Genomic DNA, 14,865 nt, shown 5'->3' with positions numbered 1-14,865 from the left:
TATAGGTTTCAGCTTGAGTGACCGGGAGCTGACAGCGCTTCCTGGGGCCCAGCACCCAGCTGAGCACGCTCGCGTGCAGCCGCGTATCCTCAGATGAGGGAAGAATGGGGGAAAAAAGACGAGGGAAGAAGAGATGTGATAGCTACCCCTTGAAGGTTCTGGAACTGGCAGCTGGCCACACAGGGACTCTGGCACAGGTCTGTCTGGTTCCGGAAACGTCAAGTGGTAGTTCTGGGCTACCAGCCAGGTTTTAGATTAAGGCTTGAGGCTGGGCCCGGAGGGCTGTGATTAGGTCTTCAGGAGGCCAAGGGCTGGTGGGCCCCACCCCGGGGCTTCTGGAGAGACCAGGAGGCAGAGCTATAAATAGAAGGCTACACCCAGTGATAAGCTGGGCCAGCTGGTAAGCTGACACTTGGGGGCAGAGGGACAAGACCTGGGTGGGCCCGGGAGGGGACAGTGTGTGTTCAGCCAGCACCCCAACCCCCAGACGCTAAGGGAAGGGTGTCAGTGAGTGGCTGTCAATAAAAACCCTGCCTTCTCCAAGCTGCTTCCCTGGCCGGGAAGACGGTCCGGTGCTTGGAGAGCTGGCCAGTCCTTCCTGGGCTTTGAAGACACACCGCACACGCTTGTCTATAAACAGTATTTTAATATTTGTATAAATAGACCACAGTATTACCAAAAACTGCAAGAACAGCATGGAAAACAGACTCTCAAACCCGTGCACGCAGCCCCTCGTGGCTGCCCATGACGGTGGCCCCCCTCACCCTGGCCAGGAATGGGTGCTGCGTGGAAGGAGAGGAATGCACCTCTCTGGGGAGCGCTGAAGGCGGCAGGCTCGGGGCTCCCCACCCCTGCCGCTGACCTCTTGATCTATTACAAAAATAATTCCAGGTGGCGGGGGCGGGGAGTTGTGACCCCTCTGGGAAGAGAGCGATGGGCTGCTCTCAGCCCCAGACGGGCCCCGTGGGGCCAGCAGTGCCCCCGCGGCCCAGAGCCACCCAGCAGCTGGTGGAGAGTGGTAGGTGGGCGGCAGCCGCGGCCCTATCTCTGCACGTGGCGGACAAAGGCCTGCACGAGCTGGATCAGAGGCTCCTGGCTCTCAGGGCTGGCCTTGGAGACAGAAGCGGACTTGCCCTGAGGCGACGGCAAGACGCCCGCGGCAGGGGAGCTGGGGGCTCCCCGGCGGAAGTAGCGGGAGAGGCTGGACAGCAGAGTGCTCTGCAAGAGCAAGGGCATCGGATGAGGCCCGCACCCCGCCCGGAGGCCGGCCGCCCCTCCCGCAGGCCCGCTGCCCATCCTACCAGCTCCGAGCTGAGCTCTTGCTTCATCCGCTGCTTGTCGCGGGGGTGCACAGCCGGGTCCCTAAGGTACCGCATTGCCTGGGAGATGAGCAGGTAGAAGCAGTTCTCCATGGTGAACAGCAGCAGGGACCTGGAGAAAGGCGGGTTCGGGTGCTGCTGCGGAGGCCGGGCTGGCCGTGGGCCGAGAGAACGGGCCGCCCGAGACCGCCCGCCCCCGCCCAATTCCAGGAGGGCGTTCTCACTTCAGCGTTCTGGTCCCTTCGGCCTGCGTGCTGAGCCCCACGGCCTGGGTAAGGGGCTCCTTTTTCTTGTCCAGCTGGAGGGAGAAGCAAGGAGTTACACGAAACGAGGGCTCGGTGGAAGCTGCACCTCCCCGAGGGCGCCGCCTGCGCTAAGCAGTCTACGAGCTGCCTCCCTGGACCCCACACTCATCCTTCCCGGGCGCCACCGCTCTCGCTTCGGGAGGAGCAGCAGGCTGGGAAGGCCGGGCAAACGCACGCGAGGTGGCGCCCGGGAAAGGCTGACTGGGAGGCGCTTGGGCTGCGGGCCCGCCCAGAGCCAGCTCACCTCTCCCAGCATGTTGAGGGCCACGTTGACGGTGGCCAGGAGCGTCCCGAAGGAGGGGGCCACGTCCGAGTCGAAGGTGGGGGTGGTGAAGCTCAGGGAGAAGAGGAGGTTGTACTCCGCCAGGTCCAGGGACTGCAAGGCGAGACGAGAGCCGTCGAGGCCCTGCCGGAGCCCGGGCAGCTCTCGGCGCCGCGCGGGGCACGGCCGCGCCTCAGCGGCGCACTGGGGCCACTACCTGGTCCAGCAGGATCTGGCAGACGTCGGGGGTGAAGTGGCGCAGGGCTGCCAGGGTCCTGCTGAGGATCTTGAGGAGGCCGTACTGGACCGCGTGCAAGGCGCGCTGCTCCGCGGCCTCTGTGTCGGGCGTGGGCTGCTTGGAGGAGGAGGAGGAGGAGCAGGAAGGGGCAGCCGTGGGGGGCCGCTGGGCCCGGGGAGCAACGGCCGAGGGGAGGCCCTCCCCATTTTTGTTCTGCAGGGAGGAGACAAGAGCTGGAGCCCAGAGAAGCCAGGGGTGAGGCGGTCCAGGCGGCAGTGGCGGGTGGGGCTGGGTTACCTGCAGGTAGTGCTGTAGCATCTTGCGGCTATGCAGGAGGCAGGTGCAGGCCTGGCACAGGTAGCCCAGGTTTACCTACAGCAAACCCAGGGGAGGGCTGAGAGGGTCCTCGTGGCAGCAGCCCAGCCAACTGACCAGACCACCCAAGCCGGGCTCCACGTGCCAAGCACGTGCTTCTCCGCTCCCAGAGCACCTACAGTGCTCACCTCCCTACCTTCCCAGGCTCAAAATCACCACTGCTGCCAAGCGTGCTCACGTGCTAACTCTGGCTCAACAGAGGCCTGGACCGACTCCCTGGGACCCAGATGCATGTCGGACACAGTCTAAGGTCCCAAGTGAATAAATAAGGTGGGGGTGACTTTCCCATCTTACAGAAGAAACAGGCTTAGAGAGCGGTGAGGTGACCTGGCCAAGGTCACACAACCAGCAAACGCCAGGCTGTGTTCTTCCCCTGCCCTCTCTGGCTGATTCCCAGCTATGGGAATCTACGGGACAGAGCCCAGGTTCTCAGCCTAGGAGGCTGCCCTTCCGGAGGAAGCAACGTGAAACCAAACCCTGTGCTACCTGGGCAAAAAGCCCACACTCCAGGAACAGGCCCGCCTTTCCCTCAGCGCCCCGCCCCCGAGTGTGTCCCCAGACCCGCCGGGGGATGGCGGCGGAGGCCCACCTGGACGTCCCGCATGAGCTGGGGCAGGTGGAAGTGCCACTCCTTCATGAAGCTGGACAGCTGCAGGATGAAGCCCACAGTGTGGTCCGCCTCCTCCAGGCAGGCCAGACTCTGCACAGTCCTCACCGCGTTGAGGCACTGGGACAGGGGGACACAGGGAGAGACCAGGTGACACAGGGACCAGCCGCACCTGCTCCTGCCCTCAGACGCTGAGGTGGTGGCACCCGGTGGCATGGCGTTATGACTAAGGTTTCTGACCAAGAGGTTCCAGCTGAGCTGATCCCAGCCCATGCCCCGCACTTGGCAGGTTGGCCTGGGGCAGCCGGCACTCCGTACAGCATCCTTGACCCCAGCCTCAGCCCTGAACAGCCCCGACCCCCGAGACGCGGGCAGCCTCTCACCTGTAGGGTGCGCTCCTGGTGGACCCCCACGAAGTCCAGGGCCTCGGTCAGGAAGTTGTAGCGCAACGTCTTGAGGAGCCGCTCCATCAGAGACATGGACAGGCGGTAGACACCCGGCCACGAGGGGGCATCCAGGGACTTCCGAGAGGCGCTGGGCGTCTGAGACACAACGGCAGGCACGATGGTGGCAGGTGCCAAGGAGCCCAGCCGAGAGGGACAGGAGGGCCTCCCTGCAGGCCAGCAGCTAAGGCAGCCTGGCTTCCAGGAGGGGGAAACCTCCTGGAAGGGGCACCGGCGGGGCCGGCGAGGGTCTGGAGGTGGCAGTGACAAGGGAACAGCACTAGACAGAGCCACAGGAATCCCAGGTTCTGGACGTGGGTCCGACCCTCCTAGCTGTGACTGCTCTCGCTAGAGACCGCTGAGCGGGCAGGGAGGATTCTGAACCACGGCGCCTTCACTAGGCCGCTAAGGAAAGCAACCCGGGAGCTGGGGAAGGGCGTTGGCAGGCCACTGGCTCTCACCTGTGCTGTCCCATTGGTGCTGAGCTGGTACACACTCAGGAGGGGCAGACAGATGCTCTGGGTGATGCCGGCTCCGGCCACTGCTGTGGCTCCCTGGGAAGGAAAGAGGCGGAATGGGACGGAAGCTGTGCCCATCCAGGGACAGGGGGCAGGCCCAGGCTGGGAGGGTCACAGGCAGTGTCAGAAGCCACGCGGCACAAGCGAAGAGGCTCCCTGCTGCCCTGGGGCTTGCCTCCTACCTGCTGGGTGCGAGCCAGGGTGAGGAGCAGGTGCAGCGCAGCCTCGGTGAAGTGCAGGTTCTGCTTCATGCGAAGGCTCACCTCCAGGGTGGTGAAGAGGGTAGGCAGGATGGGGAGCCTTCGGGTCACCTGCAGCCACGAGTCACCGTCCTCATCCACCTCGCAGAGCTCCTTGGCCAGGTGCAGGCCCAGGACACACACCTGCTGGAGCCCAGAGACAAAGATGAGCAAAAGGGAAGGAAGTGGTGCGGGGGAAGGCGGGAAGAGACGCGGGCAGACCTCGTGTGGGCACCTGCACCTCGGGGTCAGCCACACCTCAGGGAGCCTGTGGAGACCGGACCCTCTCAGCCGCACTCCCTCCCCGCACCCAAACTGCCACTGCCCGATTCAGCTGCCACCCAGAGTGAAAACGACCTCCCCTCCTGCTGCGCTCCTCCCTGCCTGAGTGGTCCTTCTGTCTAGTCCTGGATCCCTCTGCCCCAACTCTTCACCCCAGGGGCTTTTCACTTCTCTCGACCTTCACCCGCCCGGAGCAGCGGGCACTCTGCACAGTGCGCTCCAGCGCACACACACCTGCGTGTTTTCATCACACTGTACCTCCCCTTACCTCCTGCAAAGCTTACACAGATTTTCTTTGATGTTTTATTCTACTTTACTAAAAAGTTGCTGGTTGTAACCAAACTGAGATATTAGTAGGTCTTAACCTGCCCGGTTGAAAAAACACTGTTCTACATACCACACCCAGCGCACTCTCTCTCAAGGGCTAATCTTAAACTCCTCAGATCCTCTCCTGGTCCTCGGAGGACCCGGGTCAAAGGCGCCGACGAGGCCGCTGGTCGTCCCTGCCCCGCTCTCAGGCCTCCCTTCGGCCTGGCTGGCTCCAGGCGACCATGAGCTCAGCACGTGCTAGTCTTGCTGCCTGAATCTTCCTTGTGCCTTCGGCCTGCCCGGCTCTACCAATGCTTCAGGTCACTGCCCAGAGGGCGCCTTCTCTCTGAGTCCCTAGATCAGGCGGCACCTCCACACTGCACCTTTTCCCTGTGTTTCACCCCTGCTAGACTTGCCAGGATGGACTCCCGACGCTCCTCTGCACAATCTGATTGACCAGCTTCCTCCGCCAGGCTGTGACCTCCGCAAGCGCAGTGCCTATCTGTCTTATTCACTAATCCCCCCAGGGCCTGGCACAGAGTGGGCAGCAACTCATCTTTGTGGAAGCAGGTGGGAAGGACAGCCAGCTTCCCAGGGCGGTCCCTCACCCCGTCACGCTGGTCCTTGTGCCGGGGCCGGGAGCAGTCATCAGTTTCCATGCTGTCCTTGTCCTCTGCAGCACTGCCCGATGCCAGGCTGTGGCGGGTCTGGTCGAAGAGTGCAATTACTTCTTCCTGGAGGGTCTCGCAGACGTTCAGCACCAGCTGGGAGTACTGGGGGATGTCACTCACTGCAAGCAGACAGGGAGGGGCGCGGTCACGCCGCTCACCAAGCTGTCCATCCCAGGCCGGCCGCTGGGAGTGCGGCGTGCTAGGAGGGGCCGTGCTGTCCTGTCCCGTGGGAGGGGAGGAGAGAGAGTTTTCCAGCAGACAAGAGTTCCACGATGGAAAACCCAAGCCTCACAGGCGAAATGTCTGGCTCTAAAGCGGAGGGAGCTCTGCCCGCGCCGGCTGGCAGCAGGGGCAAGGAGACCACTCGGCCCACTCCCCGCTGGCCCCCACCGGCCCCCACCTCTCATCTCCTTCATCTGCAGCACCGTGATGAACGCTGAGAACACCTTGGCCTTGGTCTTCTCCATGAGCTGCTGGTCTGCCTGCAGCACTCCCTCCAGGATCTCCGTCAAGGGTCCGAGGATTTCATCCACAGAGCCTAACTCTCTAGAAACAGCACGGAGAGGAGGGCGGGGGCACACCTCGCAGAAAGGCCACAAGGACGCCCGCGGGGCAGCGGGCCTCACAGGGGGTCCTTCAGGCCCCGTGGCGGAAAGCCAGCCCTCCTCGCGCCCAGTAAAGAGGATGAGAGGCCAGCCCACACGGCAGAGGGCTCACCTCTTCCACTGCCGGAGGAGGATAAGGAGCAGAGTGCACATCATGGAGCCCAGGCGGAGGCAGGTCACGGAGGCGGGCACCAGGAGCTGAGGAGACAGCACATGGGGTAAGTCAGCTTCCCGCGAGCTGGCGAGGTCTGAGCTCCATCCACAGGCACCTTCGGCTTCAGGCCTTCCTGCAGCAAGCTCACAGGGGTGGGTCACAGGAAGAGGCCGGGGGCTGGCACGGCGGCAGCTGACCTCCGCCTCCCCGACCTGACCGCGGTGCGGCTGCAGACCTGTGAGCTGCTATCTGACCTCGGAGGCCTTCTCCCCGGGAGGCACGAGAAACCTCCCAGACACACTTACTAACGCTTTGGTGCCATCGAGCACGTCCAGAAAGAGCCGGCGACGCACTGCAGAGTCGGTCAGGTGCATTATCTCCGCCTGCAGAGGGCCAGGCGGAAACGTCCGTCAGACTTTGGAAGCCAGGAAAGGGGGACCCTCTGTCTGCCATTCGTCACTGTCTCCCCGATTCGAACGGGGCTCGAGGGCCCTGCTGTTTCTCTGCTGCCCTTAGACATGATCAGAACCAAGCCCAGGTTCGCCTCCTCCTCCTCCTCCTGACCATCCTCCCTCTGCTCAGACCCTCGGGGCTTCCCAGGGGAACCCTTCTGGAAAACAAACTCCCCTGTGAAGCCTGGGAGTCCCCTAGGAGCTGGTCACCCCGCTGTGCTCACCCTGCTCCAGCCCTACTGGCCGCCTCCCTCCTCTGTGAACAGGCCGAGCTCTTCCCACTTCTGGAGCCTGTGACTCCGCCTGCCTGGACCCCCTCCCCTACGGGCTCTCTGCCTAGAAGGCTCCTTGCACGTCAGGTCTCAGGGCGGACATCACCTCCCCAGAGGGGGCCTCCCGACCCCTCCTGTCCCCCTCCGGCGTCACTACCACATCACCCCGGTTCCCCTCACGGGGAACCAGCACAATCCCAACCTCTGTGTCTTGGTAAGTTTGTTGATAATTTGCTTCTCTCATGAGCCACTCTCCATGAGAGCACAGACCTCATCTGCCTGGTTCACTACAGCCACCCTGGTGCCTGGCACATGGTAAGCATCCCATTAATATCCAATGAATGAATGAACGATCAATGTCCTAGACGGAACCAGACAGGTTTCTTCGGGGAAAAGAGGACAGTAGGCTTCTTAGAGCTACAATTCAAGAAATGCTGCCCAGGTAGGGCCTAAAAAGCAGGTGACACACAAGTTATTCCCTGGCGAATCAATCATTGCCCAAAGATGGCTAAGACCTCTGGTATGTCTATAGCCTCAGGGGTCCAAAACCACTATGCCACAGCCAGCCTCCAAGGCTGTGGGCAGGCTGGCACAAGGGACAAGTCACAGAAGATGTAAGAGTGTGCCTGGAACAAAGGGCATCTATCAAGCTGAAGTTATCAATGAAATCAGGATATTAATCTGGACTCTCTAGGGAAAAACACGTTAACACCAAGTCCTTATCACACAGCATGATGCGCGTGCACATAAGTGCACACACACGCGCGCGCACGCGCGTGCACACACATACACAAAGCCAAGGCAAAATGCAAATTCCCCCTCTCTCTAGAGAGTGCTGCTGCAGCTGTTAACAACTACCTGCTGACTGGCTAACAAATATTTGCCCAGTGTCCACAGGCCCAGAGCATGAGAAGGCAATTCTCCCTGTGCACGAGAGGGAGGCGAAGGGTGGGAGCCGAGACCTACCCAGGACCGCACAGGTGGCTGCAAGAGGCTTTCATGAGTGTCTGAAGGGATTTAAAATGACTTCTCTGCACTTTCCTTAAGGGTCTCTTGTTGGACCCAATGCCCTCAAATATTCCACATTTGGCACAGAACCTGTGACATTTTAGTCTCAGAGAAAAATCCTGATTCATTCTTTATCCCAAGGGGCTCTGTCTGGCAGGCAACCCAGCACACCGTTGCTAGGCTGCCGACACGCAACCTCGCCCCAGGAGGTTCTTACGTGACTGGCGGCGATGATGAGAAACATCCTCCAGGCAGAGACCAGCATCTGATACTCCAGCAGGGAGGTGCAGCTGCTGCCCTCCGTGTCGGCCGTGTGAACCGCCAAGGACTTGACATACCCCGACCAGTAGGCAAAGCGTTTCTCGCTGGAAAACTTCTTGAGTGTATCTTTTAATGACTGGTCTAAGGAGCCCCTAGAGTGTTGAGAAAAAACACAACCTCCAGTTAGGTTTGAAAAGTAGGTGGGAATGCGACGGGCCCAGACCCTGCAGAGGCAGAGAAAGCAACCTCACATGGGCTTAAAGGCAGCCGGCTCCGGATCAGCTCACACTTCTGGCTCAACATAATGGGTTAGGCTGAGGCCTTTTCCAGGATTCCTCCTCCATAAAATCCCGAGCACATGGAGTTTGCTTCACAATAACTTTCGAACAATAAACGCCATCAATGGACTGGCCAGGGACACAGAGCAGTGGCCCTCCATAAATGGCTCCAAACCAGCTCTCTCCTCGCCGTGGCTCATACAGCCACGCACTTTCAGTGTAGACTACCACGGCCCCCCGCACACACCTTTCATGAAAACCTCCAAAGGGGAAAGGACTCACTTAACTACATAGTAAATCTCCAAGCAAATTATCTTCATGATTAGGGCGCAGGTTTCCAGGATGCTGGGCTGTGAGGGGAGAGCAGAGCAAACAGCAACGTGAGAAGCCTGTCCCTGGCGCCCCTCCCCCGAAGGGACCGGAGCAGGGACCCCACCCTTAGGAAGCAAGGAAGCACCCGCCCTATGGAATGCGAGTGGGCATCTGACTCGAAAGACCAGAAGGGTCAGGTCCACAGTGTCTCCAAATGGGTGGAGGCGGCCACGGAGCCACCAACACAGAGCAGGGCGTGCCGCTTTCCTTCCCACGGCAAGACACCAGGGGACAGGAAGCAGGCCCTTCTCTGAGAAAGAAGCTGCTAGAGAAGCAAACATTCTGACTGATGAGAGAGGTGTCGCTGCCTACAGTTCAGCCTCACAGTCTGGCCTTCCAGTCCCCGGCCCTCCCGCCCCGCAGCTCACCTCGGATGTTTCGGAGGGAGGAGACAGGGTCCCGAACAGGGGGCTGGTTAAATTCTCCCAAAACTTGGGTCTGAAAAGAAAACACATGTTGGAAACCAGGCTTTCTCTCACCCAGCCCTTTGCTCCCCTCTCCGCCTCCCCTTGGTGGCCTCTTCTCCACGTTCTATCAGTCACGGCCTAACACCTGGCGCTTGGTACCTGCTTGTACACAAACGCAAAGGGTGCCCTGGATAAAATCAGGTTCACCTCTTAAGAAACACGACTGTATGTTACAGAGTTAACCAACAAGAGCGCTCACGACTCGGAGTTCCCGTCGTGGCTCAGTGGTTAACAAATCTGACTAGGAACCGTGAGGTTGCGGGTCGGGTCCCTGGCCTCGCTCAGTGGGTTAAGGATCCGGCGTTGCCGTGAACTGTGGTGTAGGTCGCAGATGTGGCTCGGATCCATGTTGCTGTGGCTGTGGCGTAGGCCGGTGGCTACAGCTCCGATTAGACCCCTAGCCTGGGAACCTCCATATGCCATGGGAGCAGCCCAAGAAAAGGCAAAAAAACAAAACAACAAAAAAAGAGCTCTCATGACTCATACATTTCCGACAGTCCCACGGAAAAGAACAGCAGGCCCTCGCGTCTGGCCTTTTCATGTTCCTTCGCTCCGTGCAAACAGGGGCCAAGAGACCAGCGGGTTCCACTCAGTTCAACGGCTGGAGCAAAGCCACGCTCATCTCAGTCTCCTGCTTCCCAAGAGCACTGGTTTTGGGGCCTGGCAGTAGGCGGGAATGTAAAAAGGTGGGAACTCTTAGGTAAGCACATCAGAGTAAAAGTTACACCTGCTGGCGGCAGCATTAAAAAGAGAACAACTGGGAGTTCCCGTCGTGGCTCAGTGGTTAACGAATCCGACTAGGAACCTCCATATGCCACAGGAGCGGCCCAAGAAATGGCAAAAAAAAGACAAAAAAAAAAAAAAAAAGAACAACTGGAGTTCCCATCATGGCTCAGCAGAAAGGAATCTGACTAGCATCCAGGAGGACATGGGTTTGATCCCTGGCCTCGCTAGGTGGGTTAAGGATCCGGCGTTGCTGTGAGCTGTGGTGTAGGTCGCAGATGTGGCTCGGATCCTGCGTGGCTGTGGCATAGGCTGACAGCTCTATCTCCAATTAGACCCCTAGCCTGGGAACCTCCATTTATCTGCAGGTGCAGCCCTAAAATGACCAAAAAAAGAGAGAGAGAGAACAACTAAGTGTCAAACTCCCACATGCTGACCAGGCACCAAGCACTTTTACACATGTGCTCAGTGACATGTCACGACCAGCCTCTCAGAATGACTGTCACCCCACCTTACAGACAAGGACACGCGCTCCAGAGGTTAAGTAACTCCTGGAGTCAGACTCACTTGGTTCTGAGGACCAGCATGGCGCTGTCCCGACGGTCCTGCCACAGGGCGTGCAGAAAGGCAATGGCCGCCCGATGCAGCAGGGGTGGGCACCAGTAGCGATCCTGCTGCTGGGAATCGATCAGCTCCAGCACCGCATGCAGACAGCTCCAAACCCCGAGGCTGAATTCCTGCGAGAGAGGCAGGCAAGAGTTCAGTCCCACAGCTCCTGCCAACACCACGGTCCAGCAGCCACCTCCCAGCCTCATCCCGGGGCCAGGCACACCTTGGAGCCATCACTGCCATCTTTCACCTCCAGATTCAGAAACAGTTCAATGAGGCCTGGCTGAGTCTCTACAGCCACTGTGAGGAATTCTAGAATCATGACTTTGATGCGCATGTCCTCGATCTTGCTCTGCAGCCGGGTCAGGAAGGCATCGCGGATGGCAGCCGCGTCACTGCCCAGGCAGGCGTACACTGACATGGGAGCCACCTGGTGGAGACCGGGAGGGACACGCGCTAAGATCTCCACCCTCAGAAACACCTGAACAGGCCCAAAAGGCTCCCACAGAATAAGGCTGAAGAACTTTCAGAAAATGCCAGAAAGGGAAACACCCAGACCGACATTTCTGGGTCAAAAGGGACATCACCCCAAATTACAGCAAAAGATGCCCAACAATTCCCAGAAGAAAGAGTAATCAACATAAAAAGATGCATGACCTCTCTCATGATTAAATAAATGCAAAGTTAAAAAAAAGCTAAGAGAGTTCCCGTTGTGGCGCAGTGGAAACGAATCTGACTAGTATCCATGAGGATGCAGTTGGCCTCACTCAGTGGGTTAAGGATCTGGCGTTGCCGTGAGCTGTGGCGTAGGTCGCAGATGTGGCTAGGATCTGGTGCTACTGTGGCTGTGGTGTCGCCTGGCGGCTATATCTCTGATTCGACCCTAGCCTGGGAACCTCCATATGTCTTGGGTGTGGCCCTACAAAGACAAAAAATTAATTACTTAACAAAGATAATATTGATTTGTCTATTAGACTAGCAAAGAGTAAAAAACTGATAAAGTGGAGCTCCCCTCGTGGCGCATCGGAAATGAATCCGACTAGGAACCATGAGGTTGTGGGTTCGATCTCCTGCCTTGCTCAGTGGGCTAAGGATCCAGCGTTGCCGTGAGCTGTGGTGTAGGCTGCAGACGCAGCTCAGATCTGGCGTTGCTACGGCTATAGCGTAGGCTGGCAGCAACAGCTCTGATTAGACCCCTAGCCTGGGAACCTCCATATGCCTTGGGTGCAGCCCTAAAAAGACAAAAGACCAAAAAAAAAAATAAAGCCATTGCGGCAAGGACACAAAACTTAGGTTTTAGGAGTATAAAGTGTCATAATCCTTTTTGGAGAATAATTTCAAAATTTCTAATAAAAATTAAAATGTTCAGAGTTCCCACTGTGGCACAATGAGTTAAAAACTCAACTGCAGGAGTTCCCGTCGTGGCGCAGTGGTTAACGAATCCGACTAGGAACCATGAGGTTGCGGGTTCGGTCCCTGCCCTTGCTCAGTGGGTTAAGGATCTGGCGTTGCCGTGAGCTGTGGTGTAGGTTGCAGACGCGGCTCGGATCCCGCAGTGCTGTGGCTCTGGCATAGGCTGGTGGCTACAGCTCCGATTAGACCCCTAGCCTGGGAATTTCCATATGCCGCGGGAGCGGCCCAAGAAATAGCAACAACAACAACAACAAAAGACAAAAGACAAAAAAAAAAAAAAAAAAAAAAAACTCAACTGCAGGAGTTCCTGTTGTGAGGCTCAGTGGGTTAAGCATCCGACATTATCTCTGCGAGGATACAAGTTCAATCCCTGGCCTCACTCAGAGGGTTAAGGATCCAGCGTTGCCACAAGCTGCAGCATAGGTCATAGCTGCAGCTCAGATACGATCCCTGGCCTAGGCACTTCCATAGGCCTCGAGTGTGACCCAAAAGTAAAATAAAATAAAATAGGAGTTCCTTCTGTGGCACCATGGGATGTGGGGCATTCCTGCACCATCAGAATGCAGGTTTGATCCCTGGCCTGGCACAGTAGGTTAAAAGGATCCAGTGTTGCTGCAGCTATGGCATAGGTCACAACTTCGACTAAGGTCTGATCCCCGGCCTGGGAACTCCACATGCCGCGGGGTGGACAATAAATAAATAAACAAATAAAATGTTCATCGATGTCTATAAACAAAACTGGGATCTACACACACGGCAGGGCGGCCGATAAATAAATAAGTAAACAAATAAAATGTTCATCGCTATCTGTAAACAAAAGTTTACAGGATTCTATGGGTAAGAATGCTCCCTTCAGCACTGTTTGTAATAGTAAGAGAAAATAGCCTAAATAAATCAGAATGCATGTATTAGAAAACAAAGTAACTCCTACTACGCCCTTGTGGCAAGACGGCAGGATATGGCATTACATGAAGAAAGCTGTCACCGAACAGGACGCACCACGGAATTCTGCTTTTGGAAAAGAACAAAAGCCCACACCCAAACACCCTTTAATATACAAGCACGTACAGAAAGCAAGAATGGTCTCAAGCGCCAAGTCGGTTTTCTGGGGCTTTGACTGGTTAAGTGGGATTCCTACCGTGGCCAGACGTTTCAGCAGCTGGATGGCAAGTCGTGGCAAAGCAGGGTCATGTTTGTGGTAGATGTATTTAGCAAGAACAGCAATAAGGTTGTTTCCATGGGCACCTGGAGAAGCATAGGAAACAGGTTAGACACCAAGGTATGCCTGGGTTACGCTCTTCAGAGGGGCTGCTCTTCAAAAAGGCTCATATACGTGAGGGAATCTGCTCCCAAGTACTTGGGGGGCCAGAGCAAAGCCAGGTGGCCAGACCATTCCGTTTTCTCAGTAGCCACAGGGGCGGGCACGATTTAGGGGTAAAGAGCACAGTCCAATTCATTAAGAGCAGAAAAAGATACATTTTTAAGAAAATAATCTTTTGGAGTTCCCTGGTGGCTCAGCAGGTTAAGGATCCTGTGCTGTCACTGCTGGGGCGCGGGTTCACTCCCTGGCCCAGGAACTTCAGCATGCAGCTCCCCCCACCCCACAAAAAAAAAAAAAAAAAAAAAAAAGAGAAAATCTTTCAACAAATAGGTTAGAAAAAGACAAAGCATTGCACTGAAATGCAAAAATCCTAAAAATCCCAAAATGATACAGCTAGAAAAATGTCTCAGACATTAACCAAACACCTACTTGAAAATGAGGAAACTGGGTCCCATAGAGATTAAATGAGAAGTTTAGTAAGTTTAAAGAGTCATAAGAGTCAGCAGTAAACAGGCACCAGGTTTTACAGGTAGTAATTTAATCTTCTTCATAATCTTAGAAGGTAGCTACTGCTATTAGCCCTATTTTATAGACAAGAAATCTGAGGCTGAGTTGCTTACTAATACACCCAATGTCAAAGCTGGCTGGAGCCAGAATTTGAAGCTGGACAGTATGACTTTGAATATGTATTCTTTCTTTTCTTTTTTCTTTTTTTTCTTTTCTAGGGCCACACCTGTGGCTTATGGAGGTTCTCAGACTAGGGGTCTAATCGGAGCTATAGCCGCTGGTCGACACCACAGCCACAGCAACATGGGATCCAAGCGGCGTCTGCAAACCTACACCACAGCTCAGGGCAACACCAGATCCTTAACCCACTCAGAGAGGCCAGGGATCAAACTGGCAACCTCATGGTTCCTAGTCGGATTCGTTAACCACTGAGCCACGACGGGAACTCCTGAATATGTGTTCTTATCATTCTGGAGACAGAAATGAAGTTATGAGGCTGTCTTATTTTATTTTTTATGGCTGCACCTGCGGCATACGTAAGTTCCTGTGCCACGGGTCGAATTGGATCTGTAGCTGGGCTTAAGCCACAGCCACGGCAATACCAGATCCAAGCCACATATGCAACCTATGCCGTAGCTTGCAGTAACACCAGATCCTTAACTCACTGAGTGAGGTCAGGGATCAAACCCACATCAGACAACGTTGGGTCCTAAAGCCACTGAGCTGCGATGGGAACACCTTTTTTTTTAAATGAAGTATGTAGTTCATTACAATGCTCCATTAGTTTCAGGTGTACAGCAAAGCGATTCAGTTATACATACATATATACCTAGTTTTTTCTTCAGATTCTTTTCC

At 56.5% G+C, this 14,865-nt stretch overlaps 1 protein-coding gene across 15 annotated transcripts in view; it reads right to left on the bottom strand.

The window, feature by feature from the left end:
* Positions 1-626: 626 nt before the first annotated feature.
* Positions 627-14,865, bottom strand: part of NUP188 (nucleoporin 188) — a 53,342-nt gene continuing 39,103 nt past the window's right edge. For 8 of the 15 annotated variants that reach the window (XM_084997351.1, XM_084997346.1, XM_084997356.1 and 5 more), the window contains 20 exons: positions 13,321-13,427; positions 10,993-11,199; positions 10,728-10,897; positions 9,339-9,408; positions 8,881-8,948; positions 8,277-8,472; positions 6,633-6,710; positions 6,286-6,371; positions 5,969-6,114; positions 5,506-5,687; positions 4,250-4,450; positions 4,011-4,103; positions 3,490-3,648; positions 3,089-3,226; positions 2,422-2,496; positions 2,104-2,337; positions 1,869-2,000; positions 1,544-1,617; positions 1,302-1,431; positions 627-1,218 (listed from right to left, as the gene is read on the bottom strand). In XM_084997351.1, coding sequence (XP_084853477.1) covers positions 1,042-1,218; positions 1,302-1,431; positions 1,544-1,617; positions 1,869-2,000; positions 2,104-2,337; positions 2,422-2,496; positions 3,089-3,226; positions 3,490-3,648; positions 4,011-4,103; positions 4,250-4,450; positions 5,506-5,687; positions 5,969-6,114; positions 6,286-6,371; positions 6,633-6,710; positions 8,277-8,472; positions 8,881-8,948; positions 9,339-9,408; positions 10,728-10,897; positions 10,993-11,199; positions 13,321-13,427 — 2,723 coding nt within the window. In that variant the 3' untranslated portion in view covers positions 627-1,041. Of the gene's footprint in view, positions 1,219-1,301; positions 1,432-1,543; positions 1,618-1,868; positions 2,001-2,103; positions 2,338-2,421; positions 2,497-3,088; positions 3,227-3,489; positions 3,649-4,010; positions 4,104-4,249; positions 4,454-5,505; positions 5,688-5,968; positions 6,115-6,285; positions 6,372-6,632; positions 6,711-8,276; positions 8,473-8,571; positions 8,700-8,880; positions 8,949-9,338; positions 9,409-10,727; positions 10,898-10,992; positions 11,200-13,320; positions 13,428-14,865 lie in introns of those variants that run through there. The other 7 variants (XM_084997316.1, XM_084997326.1, XM_084997301.1 and 4 more) reach the window with 2 other exon arrangements.

The sequence above is a fragment of the Sus scrofa genome, chromosome 1 (assembly GCF_054392235.1).
Source record: "Sus scrofa isolate SSC_HxYL_T2T_F1_AM1 chromosome 1, Sscrofa_HxYL_maternal_Yorkshire_Landrace_v2.0, whole genome shotgun sequence".
Taxonomy (NCBI): Eukaryota; Metazoa; Chordata; class Mammalia; order Artiodactyla; family Suidae; genus Sus; species Sus scrofa.
Note: the sequence above shows the minus strand (reverse complement) of the source record. Positions and strands in the feature narration are given on the sequence as shown.